Source organism: Sorex araneus, chromosome 2 (genome assembly GCF_027595985.1).
Source record: "Sorex araneus isolate mSorAra2 chromosome 2, mSorAra2.pri, whole genome shotgun sequence".
Lineage (NCBI taxonomy): Eukaryota > Metazoa > Chordata > Mammalia > Eulipotyphla > Soricidae > Sorex > Sorex araneus.
Window position 1 is genome coordinate 239,700,551 of NC_073303.1, and position 17,844 is coordinate 239,718,394.

At 55.6% G+C, this 17,844-nt stretch overlaps 1 protein-coding gene across 3 annotated transcripts in view; it reads right to left on the reverse strand.

The window, feature by feature from the left end:
- Nucleotides 1–43: 43 nt before the first annotated feature.
- Nucleotides 44–17,844, reverse strand: part of CERS4 (ceramide synthase 4) — a 35,314-nt gene continuing 17,513 nt past the window's right edge. For all 3 annotated transcript variants that reach the window (XM_004614857.2, XM_055125066.1, XM_055125065.1), the window contains exons 2-11: nucleotides 6,540–6,713; nucleotides 4,692–4,809; nucleotides 3,782–3,900; nucleotides 3,621–3,678; nucleotides 2,854–2,904; nucleotides 2,494–2,586; nucleotides 2,179–2,307; nucleotides 1,419–1,525; nucleotides 605–761; nucleotides 44–485 (exon numbers count right to left, since the gene is read on the reverse strand). In XM_004614857.2, the coding sequence (XP_004614914.2) occupies nucleotides 309–485; nucleotides 605–761; nucleotides 1,419–1,525; nucleotides 2,179–2,307; nucleotides 2,494–2,586; nucleotides 2,854–2,904; nucleotides 3,621–3,678; nucleotides 3,782–3,900; nucleotides 4,692–4,809; nucleotides 6,540–6,712 (1,182 nt within the window). In that variant the 5' untranslated portion in view covers nucleotide 6,713 and the 3' untranslated portion in view covers nucleotides 44–308. The remainder of the gene's footprint in view (nucleotides 486–604; nucleotides 762–1,418; nucleotides 1,526–2,178; nucleotides 2,308–2,493; nucleotides 2,587–2,853; nucleotides 2,905–3,620; nucleotides 3,679–3,781; nucleotides 3,901–4,691; nucleotides 4,810–6,539; nucleotides 6,714–17,844) is intronic.

A 17,844-nucleotide genomic window follows, 5' to 3' on the forward strand; every position in this document is an offset into this window, starting at 1 on the left:
CCCAAAAAGCCAAGGGGAAAGAAACACACAGGGACTTAAGGTCTCAGGCAGAGAATCTGACTCTGTTCAAGTTTTATCTCCCCCCTTTTCAGCTGGGGGGCACCTCCCCATCCCCCCTCCATCCATTTCACCCCGAGGAAGGAGGGAGGGTGGGCGTGAGGAGGACGGGGTTGGAGACAGGTCATTAGCCCTCCTTGCACCCCTGTGGGGGCTTCCCCGTCTCCCCTCAGTTGGCCCAAGGGCCACCAGTTCATTCCGCCAGCTTGGGGGGTGTGGCACCCCTCTTCCGGCCAGGCTTTGCTCGGTTGCTACGTGGCCGGTGTGTGTCCGTTGGCCAGACGCGCCGCTGCTCGGCTCCGAGGACCCGCAGAGGTGACCATCCCTGGCCTGTGGACCACCCCGTTCTGCAACGGGGGGTGTTCCTTGACAGCCTCTCCATCACTCGAGTCGGTCTCCTCTACATCGCTGCGAACGTCCTTCTCCATCTGGGGCACAGGGAGGGCGGAGGACAGAACTCAGAGCAAGAGGCAGGGGGAAGGGAGCCCCTGTGGAGGAGCTCCGGGAAGCAGCTGCCAGCCCCGCCCCCTGCCCTGGCTCCGCCTACCTGTCCCTTGCAGGTGAAACTGTAGAGCATGCGCAGAATGAGGTAGAACCAGAAGACGTGTAGCACCTGCAGCATCATTAGAAGCCCGTTGAAGAAGTAGTAGCCAAAGAAGGGTCCTCTGCCCATGATGGACTCGAAGTAGGTGGTGTAGAGGATCCTACAGCCGGCAGGGAACAAGATGCACCAACCGCCAGCCACGTTTGTCAGGTGCCTGCCTCCTCTGCTCCACATACTTCCGGGGCTCCCTGCTGCCTCCCACACCCCTCCCCCAGTGAAGCTAAGCATTGCTGGGGCCTCTCTGTTTCTAGCCAGCCAGGACCAAGACACAGCACGTGGCCGGGCTGCACCTTCTGCTTATTTACTTATTTATTTATTTATTTATTTTATTTTTTAGTTTTTTTGGTCACACCGACGATGCACAGGGGTTACTCCTGGCTCATGCACTCAGGAATTACTCCTGGATTACTCCTGGCCGTGCTCACGGACCATATGGGATGCTGGGAATCAAACCTCAGTTGGCCGTGTGCAAGGCAAGCAAGGCAAACGCCCTCTCCGCTGTGCTATTGCTCCAGCCCCATGCACCCTCTGCTTTTAGAAGCTCCACAAATCAACTAGGGCCAGTGCCCAGTCCTGCCTCCCGGATCATGATCCTCGCTGGGTTAAGGCCAGCTCAGGTCTCTCAAGGCGCCAGGAGCACCTTCCCAGCCCACACCCTGGGTCGGGGAACCCCAGGACAGTAGGGGACAGAACTGGATCCCAGACTCGTCCCTCCTCTCCTGCCCAAACCCGACTCTGCATGGGAGGGCTGACTCACTGGGTAGGGAAGAGCACCAGGCGCGTGTAGAAGAAGACCGCGGCGAAGAGGAGGAAGAGACCATCACACACGATCCGATACTGCGTGTAGTTGAACATCTTACCGGCCTGGGGAGAGCAGTGGAGAGACGGGCACTCTGAGGGCGGGGGCAGGGTGTGGGGGTAAGGGGAGGGGCTTTGTCAGAAGGAAAATGCATCATGGGGCTGGACCAGGTGAGAGGAACTTATCTTCGGGATTGCCTAGAATTGTTAGTAAGAGTGTTTGTACGTGTGCACGTGTGTGCGTATGTGTGCGTATTCTTACAAGCCAAAAGGGGGCGGGGGGACCCATTTAAGAAGATTGAGGTGTGGAGCCTTATTACTTAGGTGAGGGGGCGTGACCTAACATCCAAGGAAAGCGGAGAGGGGTGGGATCTCTTTTTAGTTAGGCTAATAGGGGCGGGGCCACACCACCTACTTAGTCAGAGGGGGTTGGGCTTATCACCTTGTTGGTCGGAGGGGCGGGGCCTCATATAATTAGCCTAAGAAAGGCGGGGCTTCGTAGCCTAGTTAGTTGGAGAGGGGCGGGGCCTAGACTAATGAGCCCGAGAGGGTGGGGTCTCCGGTCTGAGAAGGGCGGGGAATAATCTAATTAGCCGGAGAGGGTGGGGCCTCATCTAATTAGCTGGAGAGGGCGGGGCCTTATGGTATGTAGGGGTTGAGGGGCGGAGCCTAATCTCAGGGCTCTGGGCAGGAGGGTGGTTATGTGCCGTGGGGCCCACCTCCAGCAGGTGGTCGGAGCAGTCGTGCAGCAGCAGCACCAGAGATCCGATGCGCAGCAGGTTCGAGCTGTAGGAGAAGACGATCAGGGTGATGGTCACGAAGTGGTGTGCCACCTGCTCCTTGAAGTCCTGCGGGAGATGGCGGGTCACGGCGGGGACGTGGCGGGCGGGCGGGAGGGGCCCTCTCAGGACCCAGTGAACTCCGTGTCTTAGGGTGCAAGGGTGAGGTCACGCTTCTCCAGCTGAGTCGGGGTCGCACGTTGCTGGGGAGGGGGAGGCGTCGCCATCCCAGCCTGCCTCTCGGCCTGGCCTTACCTTGCGCTTGATGTCAAAAGGCAACGTCATGAGCAGCGAGATGTAGAAACTCAGCTCCAGGAGGTACCAGTAGTACAGGGCAGGCTTCAGAGGCTGTGGCGGGACGGGCGAGGTTAGCTCTGGGGGTTGGGCTCAGTACCCTGGCATCCCCGTGACAGAAGAAGGCGTGAGCCCCCCATCTCTGGAAGTAATCAAGGGCTCCTGCTCCCAGTCTCTTGATTCCTGGCCCCTTTCCATGCGCGAGGAAAAACCCAAATAGAGAAAGACGTGGAGCACAATGAACATTTAGCGGAAGTCCCCACGGTGGTCATGGGCCCCCCACCTCTTCTCCCTCCAGCCTCCAGTCTCCTCACTGTTTACCTGGTTTGGATAATTGTCCCAGCACATAACAGGCGTCCACAGCCAAGACTCCTGAGGAAAGCCCGGGAGCGTTAGGGGGGACAGAACACAGGACTCTGAGCTTGCCTGACGGTCAGCCCCAGCCCCCCACCTTCCGTCTCCAGCGTGGACCTGGCCACTCCTAGAAGTGCTGCTTCCCCGCAACCTATGGCTTCCTGCCTGGGTACCGTCAGGGCGCACGCTAGTCTGGGGAGCTTCCGGCTACAGCATTGCCACTTCTCAGCCTGCAGGAGGCTCTCATCAGATGCCCCGCCCCCCCCCCAAGGCTACATTCACTGTCCAGTATTTGTGTTTTCTTTTTGGGTTACACCCGGCCATGCACAGGGGTTATTTCTGGCTCTGCACTCAGGAATTACTCCTGGCGGTGCTTGGGGGAACCATATGGGATGCTGGGAATTGAACCTGGGTCAGCCGCATGCAAGGCAAACGGCCTACCTTCTGTGCTATCACTCCAGCCCTGTCCAGTATATATTTTGGGGGGGATGACCACACCTGGCGGTGCTCGGAACTGACTCCTGGTGGGGCTAGGGGCACCCCATGCAGTGCTGGGAATCAAACCCAGGTCAGCTGCATGTAAAGCCAGCGCCCTCCCCGCTGTACTATTTATTCCCCACGTCCTCACTGTCCAGTCCTTTGTCCTCTCTCTGTCTTCAAACATGATCCTCCCGCCCGCCGCTCCCCAACCCCACTTTCTGAGATGAGGAGGCAGGGAAGGGGGGTACACTCACGTGGTAGAGGGCCATGAGACCACCGAGGAAGGAGCAGAGGTAAAAGGCAAACCTCCAGCTGCACAGCGGGGAAGGGAGCAAATGAGGCCGGAGTTGCAGAAGCGGAATCCTCGCCGAGCCTCCCCCCGCCCCCCAAGCTCCCCGCCCCTTTGGGCACTGACCAGGCTTCGCAGAATTTCTTGCTCAGTTTGGGCCGGTCCTGGTTGCGGCGTCTCCGGAACCAGCGCTGAGTCTGCTGCAGTGTGAGGCCGCACTGGGCGGCCAAGAGCGCCATCTGGGGCTGAAAGAGGGGGTATGAGGTGGGGGAGGGGCATCAGGGTGATGGGGCGGCTCTGATTCCCCCCTTCCATTCAGGTTTTGTTCTTCCCCTCCTAGGTAGCGGTCCCTGCATCCCCCCTCGGGGATAGCTAGAACTTCTTACAGGGATGGAAACTGTGCCTAACTCATGGGATGGGAAGGTGAGGGGGCGGGGGGCTCCCCAGAACAGTCAGGTCTCACCCTGGTTCTAGAAGGCAGTTAAGGGACTGGCCCTGCTTTTTTGGTGTGTGTTGTGTATGTGTGGAGGCCCACACCTGGCCGTGCTCAGGGGTTACTCCCGGCTCTGTGCTCAGGAATTCCTCCTGGCTGGCTCTGGGGATGCCGGGGATCGAACCTGGGTCAGCCACATCCAAGGCAAGCGCCCTCCCTGCTGTCCCATCACTCTGGCCCCATGGCGCTTCTTTGCAGCGGGCGGAAATGAGAAGGAAGGGGAGCTCAGAGGATTCTCTGGGGTCTGTGGCTCGAGTGTGAGAGGGGTCCTGGCTCCAACCCCGGCCCTGCATGGCCTCCCAACCAGTCCTGGGTATCGACCTGGGGGTCCCGGACTCGGCCGACTGGGCGGCACAACATGGACTAGGAAGTAGGAGGGGGACACAGGGCCACTTCCCTCCCCACTCCCCACACGTGCCCCCAGGTAGGCACCCTGGGCAACTGGGCTCACGGTGGGGCTCCTGGTGGGCTGCTCCCCGCCGGGCAGCGCTGCTGGAGGGGTGAAAGCGGGGAGGGGGTTGGGGGGCGGGGTGGGGTTCGCACCTCCTTGGGTCTCCGGCCTGCCGTGAGGAAGTGTCTCTCCAGGGCCGGGATGGGTTTTGCTGGCCGCCGCACCTGATCCCGCACCCCCAGCCACCGGCTGAGGGGCATAGCAGCGAATCTGGGGGTGCAGGGGAGACAAAGCAGGTGAGAGGGGGTACTACACACGGAGCAATGGAGGCGACATCTTGGGAAGGTCCGGCAGGGCACGGGGCAATGGAGGCGACATCTTGGGAAGGTCAGGTAGGGCTGCTGTGAACAGGAGAAAAGCTGGACAGGTACTGGGATTGGGGGGTGGTTTAGGAAGATCACAATTCTTGCGGTCCCCTCCAGCACCAGCCCAGGAATTAGAGTCCCTTCACTGTCTGTCTCCTGGCAGCCTGGGTCCTGGGAAGCCCCCCAGCGGGCTGGAGCTCCTCCCCGCACCCCATTCCCAGACTCCGACGGCCAGACCCGCGTCAGTCACCACATTGTCCACCAGGGGGCGCCCCAGGGTCAGAAGTGGGCCTGGAAGTTCCAGGAACCCATCAATCACCCTCTGGGGAAAGTGAGGCTCAGAACAACCCCACAAGGGATCCCATTCCATACTCAGTGGTGATGGTGTCACGGGAGGAGTCTGTTTATTTATTTATTTTTTTTGCAAGCTACCGAGAGTTACCTGCCCACATGGGAGAGCCTCGCAAACTCCCCATGGTGTATTCATATGCCAAAACCAGTAACAATGCTGGGTCTCATTCCCCTGACCCTGAAAGAGCCTCCAATGGGGCATCGTTGGGGAGGATGAGTAAAGAGAGACTTCTAAAATCTCAGGGCTAGGACGAATGGAGACGTTACTGAGACCGCTCGAGAAAATCAACGATCAACGGGATGATGATGATGATGATGATGATGATGATGATGATGATGATGAGTTGGTGCCACACCTGGTGATGCTCAGGACTTAATCCTGACTCTGTGTTTAGGGATCACTTCTAACAGGGCTCCTGGGACTCTTTGGGGTGCCAGGGATTGAACCCTGGGTCACTGTGTGCAAGGCATGCACCCTCCCCGCTGTCCTATCACTCTAGCCCAGGAAGTTTGGAACTGCATCTGGGTCACAGGAGGGAGGAAGGTCCACCAGGAGGTCCTGGGGAAGCTGAGGCATATGATACTGGCTCAGGGGACTGGGGGGCGGGGAGAAGATAAAATGTGCTAGAAAGATCCAGGGTGGTGGGGCATGAGAAAAGTGCTGGAGGGCTGGGCAGGGGTGAGGGGGGTCTGGACAGGGGCAGTGGGGACACAGTCGGGATGGCAGGGTGAAGGCAGGGAGATCTGAAGCCAGGAAAGAGGAGGGGAGGTTGGCCGGGGTGCTGGGGCGTAAGTCGGGGAGGCAGTGGGGTGGGCAAGGCCAGTGGAAGTCCAGCCCATGGTTCTGGGGTGAGCCAGCAGGGAATTTTCTGGAGCTGGTCTCTGCAGGCTTGTCCATGAGCTTCTAGACTCTAGGGGACCCCCAGCTGCCCTGCTCTGAGACACAGACACCTCCCGACCACAAGCTGCAGCCACAGTTTGGATAAAGAAGCTCTCGGGGTTCAGAAGTTGGAGGGGGGACAGCAGAGAGCAGGAGGGGGGAGGAACTTTAGCTCATAGCCAGGTGTCTGTCATCTATGAGGTCATGCACACACATGCCTACACATACATGTGTGCAGAGACACACACACATATACAAGCATATGGACATACATGTACGCAATACACACAAGTACACTCATGCATAGCACACATATATGTATACACACATGTGCACACACATAAATACACATGCACATACAGGTATGGTGGTGGGCGGGCAGACGCTGCAACTCGGACACTCACCTTTCGAAGGCGAATCGCAGGGCCAGCAGGGCCAGTGCCACGGGCAGGGCTGCCAGCAGGTCCCGGGCGTGAGGGTACACCTTGCCATCGTGGTCTTCCAGGTCGGCCCACGTGACGTTGGGGGGAAGCCAGAGCTTCTCATGCCAGAACCACTCGTTCAGGCTCGACCACATCCTGGGGACAGACGGGCAAGTGAGTGGGGCGCTCAGCTTGGAGGTTGGGGTGTGGCAAGAGGAGCCCCTTCCCCACTCCCCAACTCAGGCATTAGGGAAGGGTTGGAGTCTGGTTTTGGCTTTTGGGCCACCCCCGGCAGTGCTCAGGGCTGACTCCTGTGTCTGTGCTCAGGGATCTCTCCTGATAGGACTCAGGCGTGACAGGGATTGGGCTGGGGTTGGCTGCGTGCAAGGTAAATCCCTTAATCCCTGTACTGACTCTCCAGTCCACCATTACTTAAGTTTTTATTTATTATTTATTTATTTATTTATTTATTTATTTATTTATTTTTGCTTTTGGGCCATACCCAGCGAGGTTCAGGGGGTCCTCCTGGCTCTGCACTCAGGAGTCACTCTTGGTGGTTCTCAGGGACCATAGGAGGGCTCTGGGGATTGAACTGGGTCGGCTGCGTGCAAAGCAAGTGGCTTGCCCACTGTGTGATCTCTGCCCCCTTTAACTTTTTTATTTTGCTTTTTTGGGTCACACCCAGCAATGCACAGGAGTTACCTTCTGGCTCTGCACTCAGGAATTACTCCTGGAGGTGCTCAGGGGATCCTATGGGCTCAGGGGACCCTAAGGGATGTTGGGAATCGAACCCGGGTCGGCCGCGTGCAAGGCAAACGCCCTACCCGCTGTGCTATCACTCCAGCCCCGTGGCCCCTTTAACATTTAAGTCGTTAAAATGCACAGAAGCTGTTTCTGTCCTAGTTCACAGATGAAGGGTTTCAGGACACCCACAATTCCTTCCCTGGTTGTTCTGAGCTGTCTGAAAAATGCCATCAGTGAACCAGGGGGTCAGTTTTCCACCAGCAGCTGGAGAGGGAGCAGCCCAGCCTGCAGGAGGGAGAGTTGTCCAAAACTCAAACAAGTTTTCCTTTTTTCTGAGATGTGTGTGTGGTGGTGGTGGTGGTGTGTGTGTGTCTGTGATCAAACCCTGGTGTCATATATGGAAGGCAAGTGTTTACCACTGAGCAGTATCCCTGGCTCCCTTTCCTGAGCTCTCAAGCCACATACCTAGATCCCCACATCAGTTCCCACTGGGAATGTTTACCTGTCTGTCCATCCACTCATCCACCTTGTGCCTGCCCGCCTGTCTATCTCCTGAACCTACCTGTCCATCTACCCATTTGTCCATTCATCTGGCTGTCCATCCTCCCAACCCCCATCTCCCCACTACCCCCATCCTCCAATTCCTCATTCTGTCATCCATCAGCCAGCCATCCTTCATTCCATTCATCCATACATGTACCCATCCATCCATCCATCCATCCACCCATCCATCCATCTATTTCTCCACTCTCCCACAACCCATTCTTTGATCAACTTGTACACAACAGCCTGGACGGGGTCCTGGGGACACAGCCGACATTCCAGCACCTCCAGAACCCACTGTCCCATGCCCCCCCAAGACACATCACCAAATCAGCTAACCCAGTGCGGTGGGGGTTGACTGGATCACAAGGAGCAGGATTGATTTAAAGGCAGGAAGTATCATTCGAGGTGACCCCCTTGAGCTGAGAAAGGTCCAGGATGGAGCTAGCACAGTGGGGAGGGCGCTGGGTGCTGCATGCGGCTGGTCGGGGTTCCATCCCCAGCATCCCATTGGGTACCCTGAGCCCATCAGGAGTGATCCCTCAGCACTGCCAGATGCGCTGACAGATGACCCCCCAAAAGCTGGGTTGACGCAGCAGAGGTGGCTGGAGTCACCCCTCTCCAGGCCCCCCCAGGGTCAGGGGCAGGGCTGAACTGGGGGTGTGGGAAGAACATGTGGCAGACAGCGACCAGAGATCATGGGGGGCGGTGGAGAGGAGAGCTGGGATTGCGGGCTCTGCAGAAAGGCGGGGTGTGGGGTTCCTGTCTCAGCAATTTCCTGATAGAACTTTCCAGACCTAGGGCAGGGCAGGAAGATTTATGGCGAGATCCAGAACCATCCGCTTACATCCGTTTGCCGCCTCACCTCCCGGCCCTGCTCCTCCCGGCCGCGTTGGTTCCCAGGCTCCGTTTCTAAACCAGCCCCGGGCACCTGCCTCTCTCAGCACACACACACGCCCTTATCTGGGCTTTCATCTTTGCTTATGGCAGTTGTTCTTCCCTGCCGGGGACACAGGTACCGGAACAGCAAAAGGTGTGTGGGCGTGCAAAGGGACTGTTGTCGGAGCAAGAGAGTACCACTGGGAGGGCAAGAGAGCACCACGGGGAGGGCATTTGCCTGGCGCGTGGCCCACCCAGGTTTGATCCCTGGCACCCTGTATGGTCCCCTGAGCACCCGCCAGGGGACCCGTGAACACAGAGCCAGGAGGAAGCCCAGAGTTCTGTCAACTGTGTTCCTGGGCTCTGAGATCTAGGACCAGAGAACTGGCCACTCAGGGTCACGCTGGGTCATGCCGGGCCTCAGTTTCCCCACCTGCCAAATGGAACAAGAAGTTGGGGATGGGGCTCAGTGGTTAAGTGCAGGATGGCACGCAGGAGGCCTGGATATGCCCACTAAGGAAAAAAAATCTCGGGCCGGAGCGGTAGCACAGCGGGCAGTCCTGGGTTCGATCCCCAGCATCGCATATAGTCCCCCAAGCACCGCCAGGAGTAATTCCTGAGTGCAAAGCCAGAGTAACCCCTGAGCATCGCTGGGCGTGACCCAAAAAGCAAAAAAAAAAAAAAAAAGAAAGAAAAGAAAAAAAAATCTCAGCAAAACCAAACTAAAGCATTGAATCTTGACCCCCAGTGTTTTGGGGGTCGGGGCCTCCTGTGCAATGCTCCTGTCTCTTCTCTGAACTGGGGCCACATGTGGTTGTGTTCAGGGGTTCCTCCTGGCTCTGCACTCAAGAATCACTCCTGGCTCAGGGGACACTATGGGGTGCCGGGGATCGAACCCGGGTCAGCTGCATGCAAGGCAAAGGCCTTAACCCCTTGAAGGATTTCTCCAGCACCTCCACTTTGGGGGGTGTGTGGGGATACACAGCTCAGCAGTAGGGCAGCTGCCAGGCTCACAGGAGACCCCAGTTTTGATCCCTCTGTGCAAAAACAAAGAGGGGTCGGAGTGACAGGACAGCAGGGTGGGGGGGCACTGGACTGGCACGCAGCCAACCTGGGTTCGATCCCCGGCATCCCCATGTGGTCCCCCAGTCCCCGCCAGGAGTGATCCCTGAGTGCAGAACCAGGAGGCAGCCCTGAGCATGGCCAGGTGGGGCCCAAACAAAGACAATTACGTCATTCACAGAACAAAACAGAAAAAATCCCAAATGAAGACAATCACGTCATCCACAGAACTAAGCCAGAAAAAAAAAAATCCCAAAAACCCAACCGTGGAGAAATGGGGGAGAGGCAGCCCGTCTCCATGGAGGTGATGAGATGCCCGGGTTACCGGGATAATAAGGAAAGAGTCACGAGGAGCTGGAGGAGACTCTAGAACATTCTGGGTGGGTTTTTCTCTGGCCTCATTCAGCGATGCTCAGGGTTGCCTCCTGGCTCTGTGCTCAGGAATCACTCCTGGCCATGCTCAGGGAACACTCTGAGGTGCTGGGAATCAAACCTCGGTCAGCCTCGGTTAAGATCAGGGCCCTGGGGCTGGAGCAATAGCACAGCAGGTAGGGTGTTTGCCTTGCGCGCAGTCGACCCGGGTTCGATTCCCAGCATCCCACATGGTCCCCTGAGCCAGGAGTAATTCCTGAGTGCATGAGCGCCAGGAGTAACCCCTGTGCAATGCTGGGAGTGACCCAAAAAGCAAAAAAAAAAAAAAAAAAAAAAAAGATCAGGGCCCTACCTGCTGTATGATTGCTCAGGCCCAGGGTCTAGAACATTCTGGAAAGGAGTAGGTCTGGTTTGCGCCTGGGTGAGCAGGTCTGACTAAAGTGTCCAGGCGGGGTTCGGTCAGGACAGCCTGGCGGGGGGTGCCGGGGCACTGGGCGAGCTGCCAAGCTCGGGGCCGGCCTCCTGTCCTGTCCCCGCCACCTCCACCTTCCCTGGCCGCGGCCCGGCCCGTCCTGGCCCTGCTCCCAGCCCTGCTGAGCCACCTGGAGCCAGACTAGATAATCTGCTCAGGGGCTAAAAATATCCCTCAGCAGGGCTGGGGGGGAGGGTGTGTGGCCATCTCGGCAGAGGGGCCTGAGCAGGGCCAGCGCAGCTGAACCCCTCAGCTCCCCGCACGCCCCAGTAACAGGCAAAGAAGCACCGCAGGCCCCAGTTGGCAGGTGTCTCTGCCGTGGGCTGAAAGGTGGGGTTGCGGGCGCAGGGGGGCGCGGTTCCGGCCCCAGATGTCTGGGCTGTAAGCAAACAGTCACACACAGTCACACACACAGTCACACAGACCCACACATACAGAAACACAAATATAGAAACACAGCCTCACACAGTCATACAAAGTCACACAAACACACACAGTCACACACACAGAAACACAAATATAGAAACTACCTCACTCAGAGTCATGCAAAGTCACAAACACACAGTCACACAGAGTCATATACAGTCACACAAACACACAGTCACACACAGTCATACACAGTCACACAGACGCACACACACTCACACACACAGAAACACAAATATAGAAACTCAGCCTCATTCATACACACTCACAGTCACACAAACACATACAGTCACATAGTCACACAAACACAGTCACACACAGTCATACAAACACACATACAGAAACACAAATATAGGCACTCAGAGCTTCACACACTCATAGTCATACAAACTCACGCAAACACACAAAGTCACACATACAGAAACACAAATATAGGCACTCATAGCCTCACACACTCACAGTCACACACAATCTTATACAGTCACACACAGTGACACATAGAGATACAAACATAGCCATTCCCACCCTCATACAATCACACACCCTCCCACAGTTACACACACAGTCATAAGACACACACACTCTCACACATTCATACACAGCCACACTCACAGTCTCACACACAGACTCATAAGCACACATATACCCGGTCTCAATGCATACGCGTGCGCACACACACAGAGGATAACATGCACTGATTCTCAGTCTCTCTCTGCTTCTCTGTCCGTCTCTCTCCCTCCCTCCCTCTCTCTCTCTCTCTCCAGTGTCCTCCCCCTCACCTGACTCCAGGGGTGCAGGGGGAGGGTGCTGTACATGCTGAATGGCGAGTCTGCAGCTGCCCACCCCGCTGTCCCTTCCAGATGGTCCCTGACCTGGCCAGCCTGAGGCCCTGGGAGCGGGGCCAAACGGGGTGCTAATTCAGCCTGTCCCTGCCAGCCCCAGGCAGCTCCCCGAAGGGGGCCCTGGTTCCAGATGGCACCTCAGCCCTGCACAAGCTGGGGGGTCCATACTCTCCTTGACTTGAGTCACATGCAGGACACGGGAGGGTTCCTGAATAGGGGTGATCGCACAGCCCAGGGTGTCAGAGGTGCATGGGGACCCTTCATGACATCGGCTCAAGGACAAAACTGCCTCATGGACACATCTTTTTTATCCCCCCCACTTTTTTTTTCTGCACTCAAGGAATTATTCCCGGCAGTGCTCAGGGGACCATATGGGATGCTGGGAATCGAACCCACGTCAACCGCGTGCAAGGCAAACGCCCTACCCACTGTGCTATCATTCCAGCCCCTTATCCCCACTTTTTTTTTTTAGTCACTTGATTCATAGCTTTATTATCTCCTCTCACAAATTCTCCCAATTTTAGAAAATAATATAATAAATTATATCATACTTTTAAACTATCCCCACTTTTTTAAAAGTTTAATTTAATTTTGGGGGGGGTCACACCTGGTAATGTCCAGGGGTTACTCCTGGCTCTGCACTCAGGAAGCACTCCTGGCGGTGCTTGGGGGACCCTATGGGATGCCAAGGATCGAACCCAGGTCAGCTGTGTGCAAGGCAAACATCCTACCTGTTGTACTATTGCTTTGCCCCACCCATTCTTTTTTTGGGGGAGGTACATTCAGTTGTGCTTGAGGCAGACTCCTGGCTCTGTGCTCAGGGACCCCTCCAGCGCAACTTGGGGTGGGGGGACTGAATCCAGCTCAGCCTCATGCAAGGCCAGAGCTGTTCCTGCCATACTGTGGGTTCCCCTCCCCCCAGTTAGAGTGGAGGCAGGACCTGGAGGGGCGGAAGGGGAGGATCAGGAGCCCCCAGGCGGGTGTGGGTGGGCACCGAGGTGACAATCCTATGGGAGCCAAGGGACGCCTGCTTGGACTATAACAATCGCAATAATAATCAAATAACCAAACCCACAGCTTTACGAGGTGCCACTGGCAAGGCGGGGCACCAGGTGTTTGCTGCATAGGGGCGTGGGACGCATTTTGACACACTCGCGGTGCCCCGGATGTCTGGGCCACACCAAGAAAACAAAACACCTCTGTCACCCCCCCCAACTTTTTTGTGCTCCTTCAAATCCCCTTGGAATCAAAAGTGGAAGCGAGACGGGGCGGGGATGAGCAATATTATTATGGGGAGGGGGCACTGGCCTTTTGGATGTCACTTTATTTTGTTTTGAGGTCACACCGGAGATATTCAGGGTGTGACTCCTGACTCTGCACTCAGGGATCACTCCCGGCAGTGCTTGGGGGACCTTATGGGATGCTGGGGATCGAACCCAGGCCGGCCGCGTGCAAGGTAAACGCCCCATTGCTCTGGCCCCAAGGTGCATGGCTGGCAGGAAGCCGACCTGGATTCCATCCCTCACTCCCCAGATGTTCCCTGAGTCCCGCCAGGAGTGATCCCTGAGCACAGAGCCAGGAGTCAGCCCTGAGCACCGCTAGTTGTAGTCTCCAAACAAATCTTTCCTTCCTTCCCTCCTGCCAACCTCCCTTCCTTTCCTCCCTCCCTCTTTCCTTCCCTCCATCCCTCCCTCCATCAATCCTTCCTTCCCTCTCTTCCCTTTCCTTCCTTCCTTCCTTCCTTCCTTCCTTCCTTCCTTCCTTCCTTCCTTCCTTCCTTCCTTCCTTCCTTCCTTCCTTCCTTCCCCCTTCCCTTCTTCTTTCCTTCCCTCCTTCCTTCCCTCCCTCTTTCCTTCCCTCCATCCCTCCCTCCATCAATCCTTCCTTCCCTCCCCTTCCTTCCCTTCTTCCCTCCTCCCTCCCTCCCTCCTTCCTTCCTTCTTTCCCTCCATCCTTCCTTCTGCCCTTCCTCCCTCCCTCACACAACATTTGACCCCCCCCAAAGCACCACAGCCCCACATGTGCTAGGACACCTGGAATGACATGTGACCCTTCATGCAAACAGTCATGATCCAGACTGCCCCACCCGTCACCCCAACAACAGCAAGAGCACCAAGGGGGCTGGGAGAGACCTTGGTGGCCAGGTCAGAGCCGCAGGCTGGCATGTGCCGGGTTCAGAGTTCAAACCCCTGTCACATGGCACCTACTCCTAAGTGCTGCAGGCCCAGCCCGAACCCCACCGCCACGCCGCAGGACCCTAACACTTATCTGCCCAACTGGTGAGTATCCCCAGAAGTGCCTCAAGTTCTGCTTGTTGGGGTCTCTGTGCCATGCCCCCCAGGGGAAGGGAACTAGGAAATACAAAAAGAGCAGCCAGAGCGATCATACAGTGGGGAGGGTATTTGCCTTGTGACGCTTTGATTCTCAGCATCCCATAGGGTCCCCTGAGCACCCCCAGGAGTGATCCCTGAGCACAGAGCCAGGAGTAATCCCTGAGCACTGCTGGGTGTGGCCCCCTGGGAAAAAAAAACAAAAACAAAAAACCAAGTACCTAGAGCAAATATGTGGTTGTGGGCTTAATCCTGCAGGCCTAGCGACAGCACAGCAGGGGTGGTGTTTGCACCTTGCATCCTGGGTTCGATCCCCGGCATCCCCTATGGTCCCCCCAGCTCTGCCAGAAGTAATTTCTGAGTGCAGGGTCAGGAGTAACCCTTGAGCATCTCCAGGGTGACCCAAAAAGCAAAAAAAGAAAAAACTCCTGCAGGCAGTAATGCTAAGGGTAGCCTCAGTGGTTGGGAAATTATGACTGAGCACTGGAGAAAGCTCAGGGGTGCAGCGGGTCTGTGTGTGTGACGCTCTGAGTTTGTGCCTCAGCTTCACATGGTTCCCCGGCGCCCAGGACACTGAGCGGCTCTGAGTGTGAGGCCTTTGGCGCTGTTGGGGTAGGCAGAGTGTGGGGGTTTGCTTTGTCTGAACCCTATTTCAAACTCGTTCGCTCTGCCACTCACCCTGTAGCATTACTCAGTGGGGCAAAGCATCAACACGTTCCACTTTGGCTTGTTTGTTTGGGGCCACACCTAGGGATGCTCAGAGGTTACTCCTGGCTCTGAGCTCAGGGATCACTCCTAGTGGTGCTTGGGAGACACTATGGGATGCCGGGGATCGAACCCGGGTCAGCCACTTGCAAGACAAATACCCTCCCTGCTGTGCTATCACTCGGCCCCTATACTCCCTCTTTTTTTCTCTTCTTTCTTTCTTTCTTTCTTTCTTTCTTTCTTTCTTTCTTTCTTTCTTTCTTTCTTTCTTTCTTTCTTTCTTTCTTTCTTTCTTTCTTTCTTTCTTTCTTCCCCTATACTTTTTCGGTTTTTTTTTCTTTTTTGGGTCACACCCGGCGATGCACAGGGGTCACTCCTGGCTCATGCACTCAGGAATTACTCCTGGGAGAAAATGGGAGATTTTCTTTCATCTGGATGCAAAATGATCATTTTTTTTTTTTTTTGCCACGGGGTGGGGGACAAACATCTAGCAGTGCTCAGGGCTGACTCCTGGTTCTGTGCTCAGGGATCACTCCTGGTGGGACTCAGGGACCTTGTGGCAGGCTGGGACTTGAACCCGGGTCAGTTGCATGCAAGGCCAATGCCCTCTCCACTGTCCTATCACTCTAGTTTTTTTTTTTTTTTGCTTTTTGGGTCACACCTGGCTCTGCACAGGGGTTACTCCTGGCTCTGCACTCAGGAATTACTCCTGGCGGTGCTCGGGGGACCATATGGGATGCTGGGGATCGAACCCGGGTCGGCCGAGTGCAAGGCAAACGCCCTACCCGCTGTGCTATCGCTCCAGCCCCGCTATCACTCTAGTTTTAACCTGTGTTTAGTTTTTCTTTCTTTAATTTTTTTTTTTTTTTTTTTGCTTTTTTGGTCACACCCAGTGATGTACAGGGGTTACTCCTGGCTCATGCACTCAGGAATTACTCCTAGCGGTGCTCGGGGGACCATATGGGATGCTGGGAATCGAACCCGGGTCAGTCGTGTGCAAGGCAAATGACCTACCTGCTCTGCTATCGATCCAGCCCCTCTGATTGGTTTCTATCTCTCTGCAAAGGCTTTTTCTTGGGGCGTGAGGGGACAGTGAGTGTTTCCTGACACCTCTGCATGTGTTTATAATAGCTGTGCTCAAGTCCTTATCTGCACATTCCACCATCTGGGTCGCTCCTGGTTCAGTCCCTGTTAGTTCTCTGCTTTCTGGAGCATGAGTCACATTCTCCTGTTTTCGGCTGTTAAGTCATTCTGGATTGGATTCTGGATCTTGTGCAAGTGAGCGCTGCCACAGAGATTCTGTCTTCTCATGGGATCCTCTGAGGATCATTGAGTCTTTTTTTTTTTCTTTTTGTTTTGGGTCACACCCGGCGATGCACAGGGGTTACTCCTGACCCTGCACTCAGGAATTACCCCTGGCGGTGCTCAGGGGACCATATGGGATGCTGGGAATCAAACCCGGGTCGGCCGCGTGCAAGGCAAATGCCCTACCCGCTGTGCTACCACTCCAGCCCCTTGGTTTTGATTTTTAGGGCCACACCTGCAGTGCTCCTGGTTCTGCGCTCAGGGATCACTTCTGGCGGTGCTTGGGGGCCCCTATGGGATGTTGGGGATCGAAACCTGGTCGGCTGCATGCAAGGCCAGCGCCCTCACCCTTGTGCTATTGCTGTAGTCCAGATCTTTGGGTCTTTCTTGAAATGATATTATTGTAGGTAACATGGTTACAAGTGTGTTTACATCGTTTTGATGGACACAGTAACTGTTTCTTCATCATAAATAAAGTGGTCCAGACTTTCCCAAGGCTCCTTGTCACCTCCAGCCCACCTGAAGATTCTTAGTTATTTTTTCACAGGGGGCACAATTGGCAGTGCTCAGGGCTGACTTCTGGCTCTGGTGAAAGGGTCACTCCTGGCTGGGCTCAGAGGGCTGTATGAAATGCTGGGGACTGAACCCGGGTCAGCCTTGTGCAAGAAAAGCACCCTCCCTGTTGTACCATGGCTCTGATCCCAGCACATGAAGGTTCCTTATTATTATTATTATTTTTCCTCTTTCTCTGTGTGTGTGTGTGTGTGTGTGTGTGTGTGTGTGTGTGTGTGTGTGTGTGATGCTGGGGTTTCAACCAAGGCCTCAAATATGCAAGGCAGACTCTAACACTGAGTTACAATCTCTCTTTTTTTTCTTTTTGGGTCACACCCGGCCATGCACCTATGGGATGCTGGGATTTGAACCCAGGTCGGCTGCATGCAAGGCAAATGCCCTACCCGCTGTGCTATTGCTCCAGCTCCTGAGATACAATCTCTACCTCTAATCTTTCTTTCTTTCTCTTCCTTCCTTTCTTTTTTTTTTTTTTTGCTTTTTGGGTCACACCCGGCGATGCACAGGGGTTACTCCTGGCTCTGCACTCAGGAATTACTCCTGGCAGTGCTCAGGGGACCATATGGGATGCTGGGATTTGAACCCGGGTCAGCCGCGTGCAAGGCAAACGCCCTACCCACTGTGCTATCACTCCAGCCCCTTCCTTCCTTTCTTACTTCTTTTTTGCCTCTCTTCCTGTCTCTCTCTTTCTTGGTTTTTGGGTAGCACTCAGCAGTGCTCAGGGCTTATATTTCTGGCTCTGTGCTTGGGGGACTCAGATCAGCCACGTGGAAGGCAAATGCCCTCCCTGCTATCCTAATGCTCCAGCCCCAAACACTGATTTCTTTTTTTTTTTCTTTTATTTTTTGGATCACACCCGGCAATGCACAGGAATTACTCCTGGCTCTGCACTCAGGAATTACTCCTGTCAGTGCTTGGGGCACCATATGGGATGCTGGGAATCGAAACCGGGTCGGTCGCATGCAAGACAAACGCCCTACCCGCTGTGCTATTTCTCCAGCCCCAAACATTGATTTCTAAAAAAAAAAAAAAAAAAA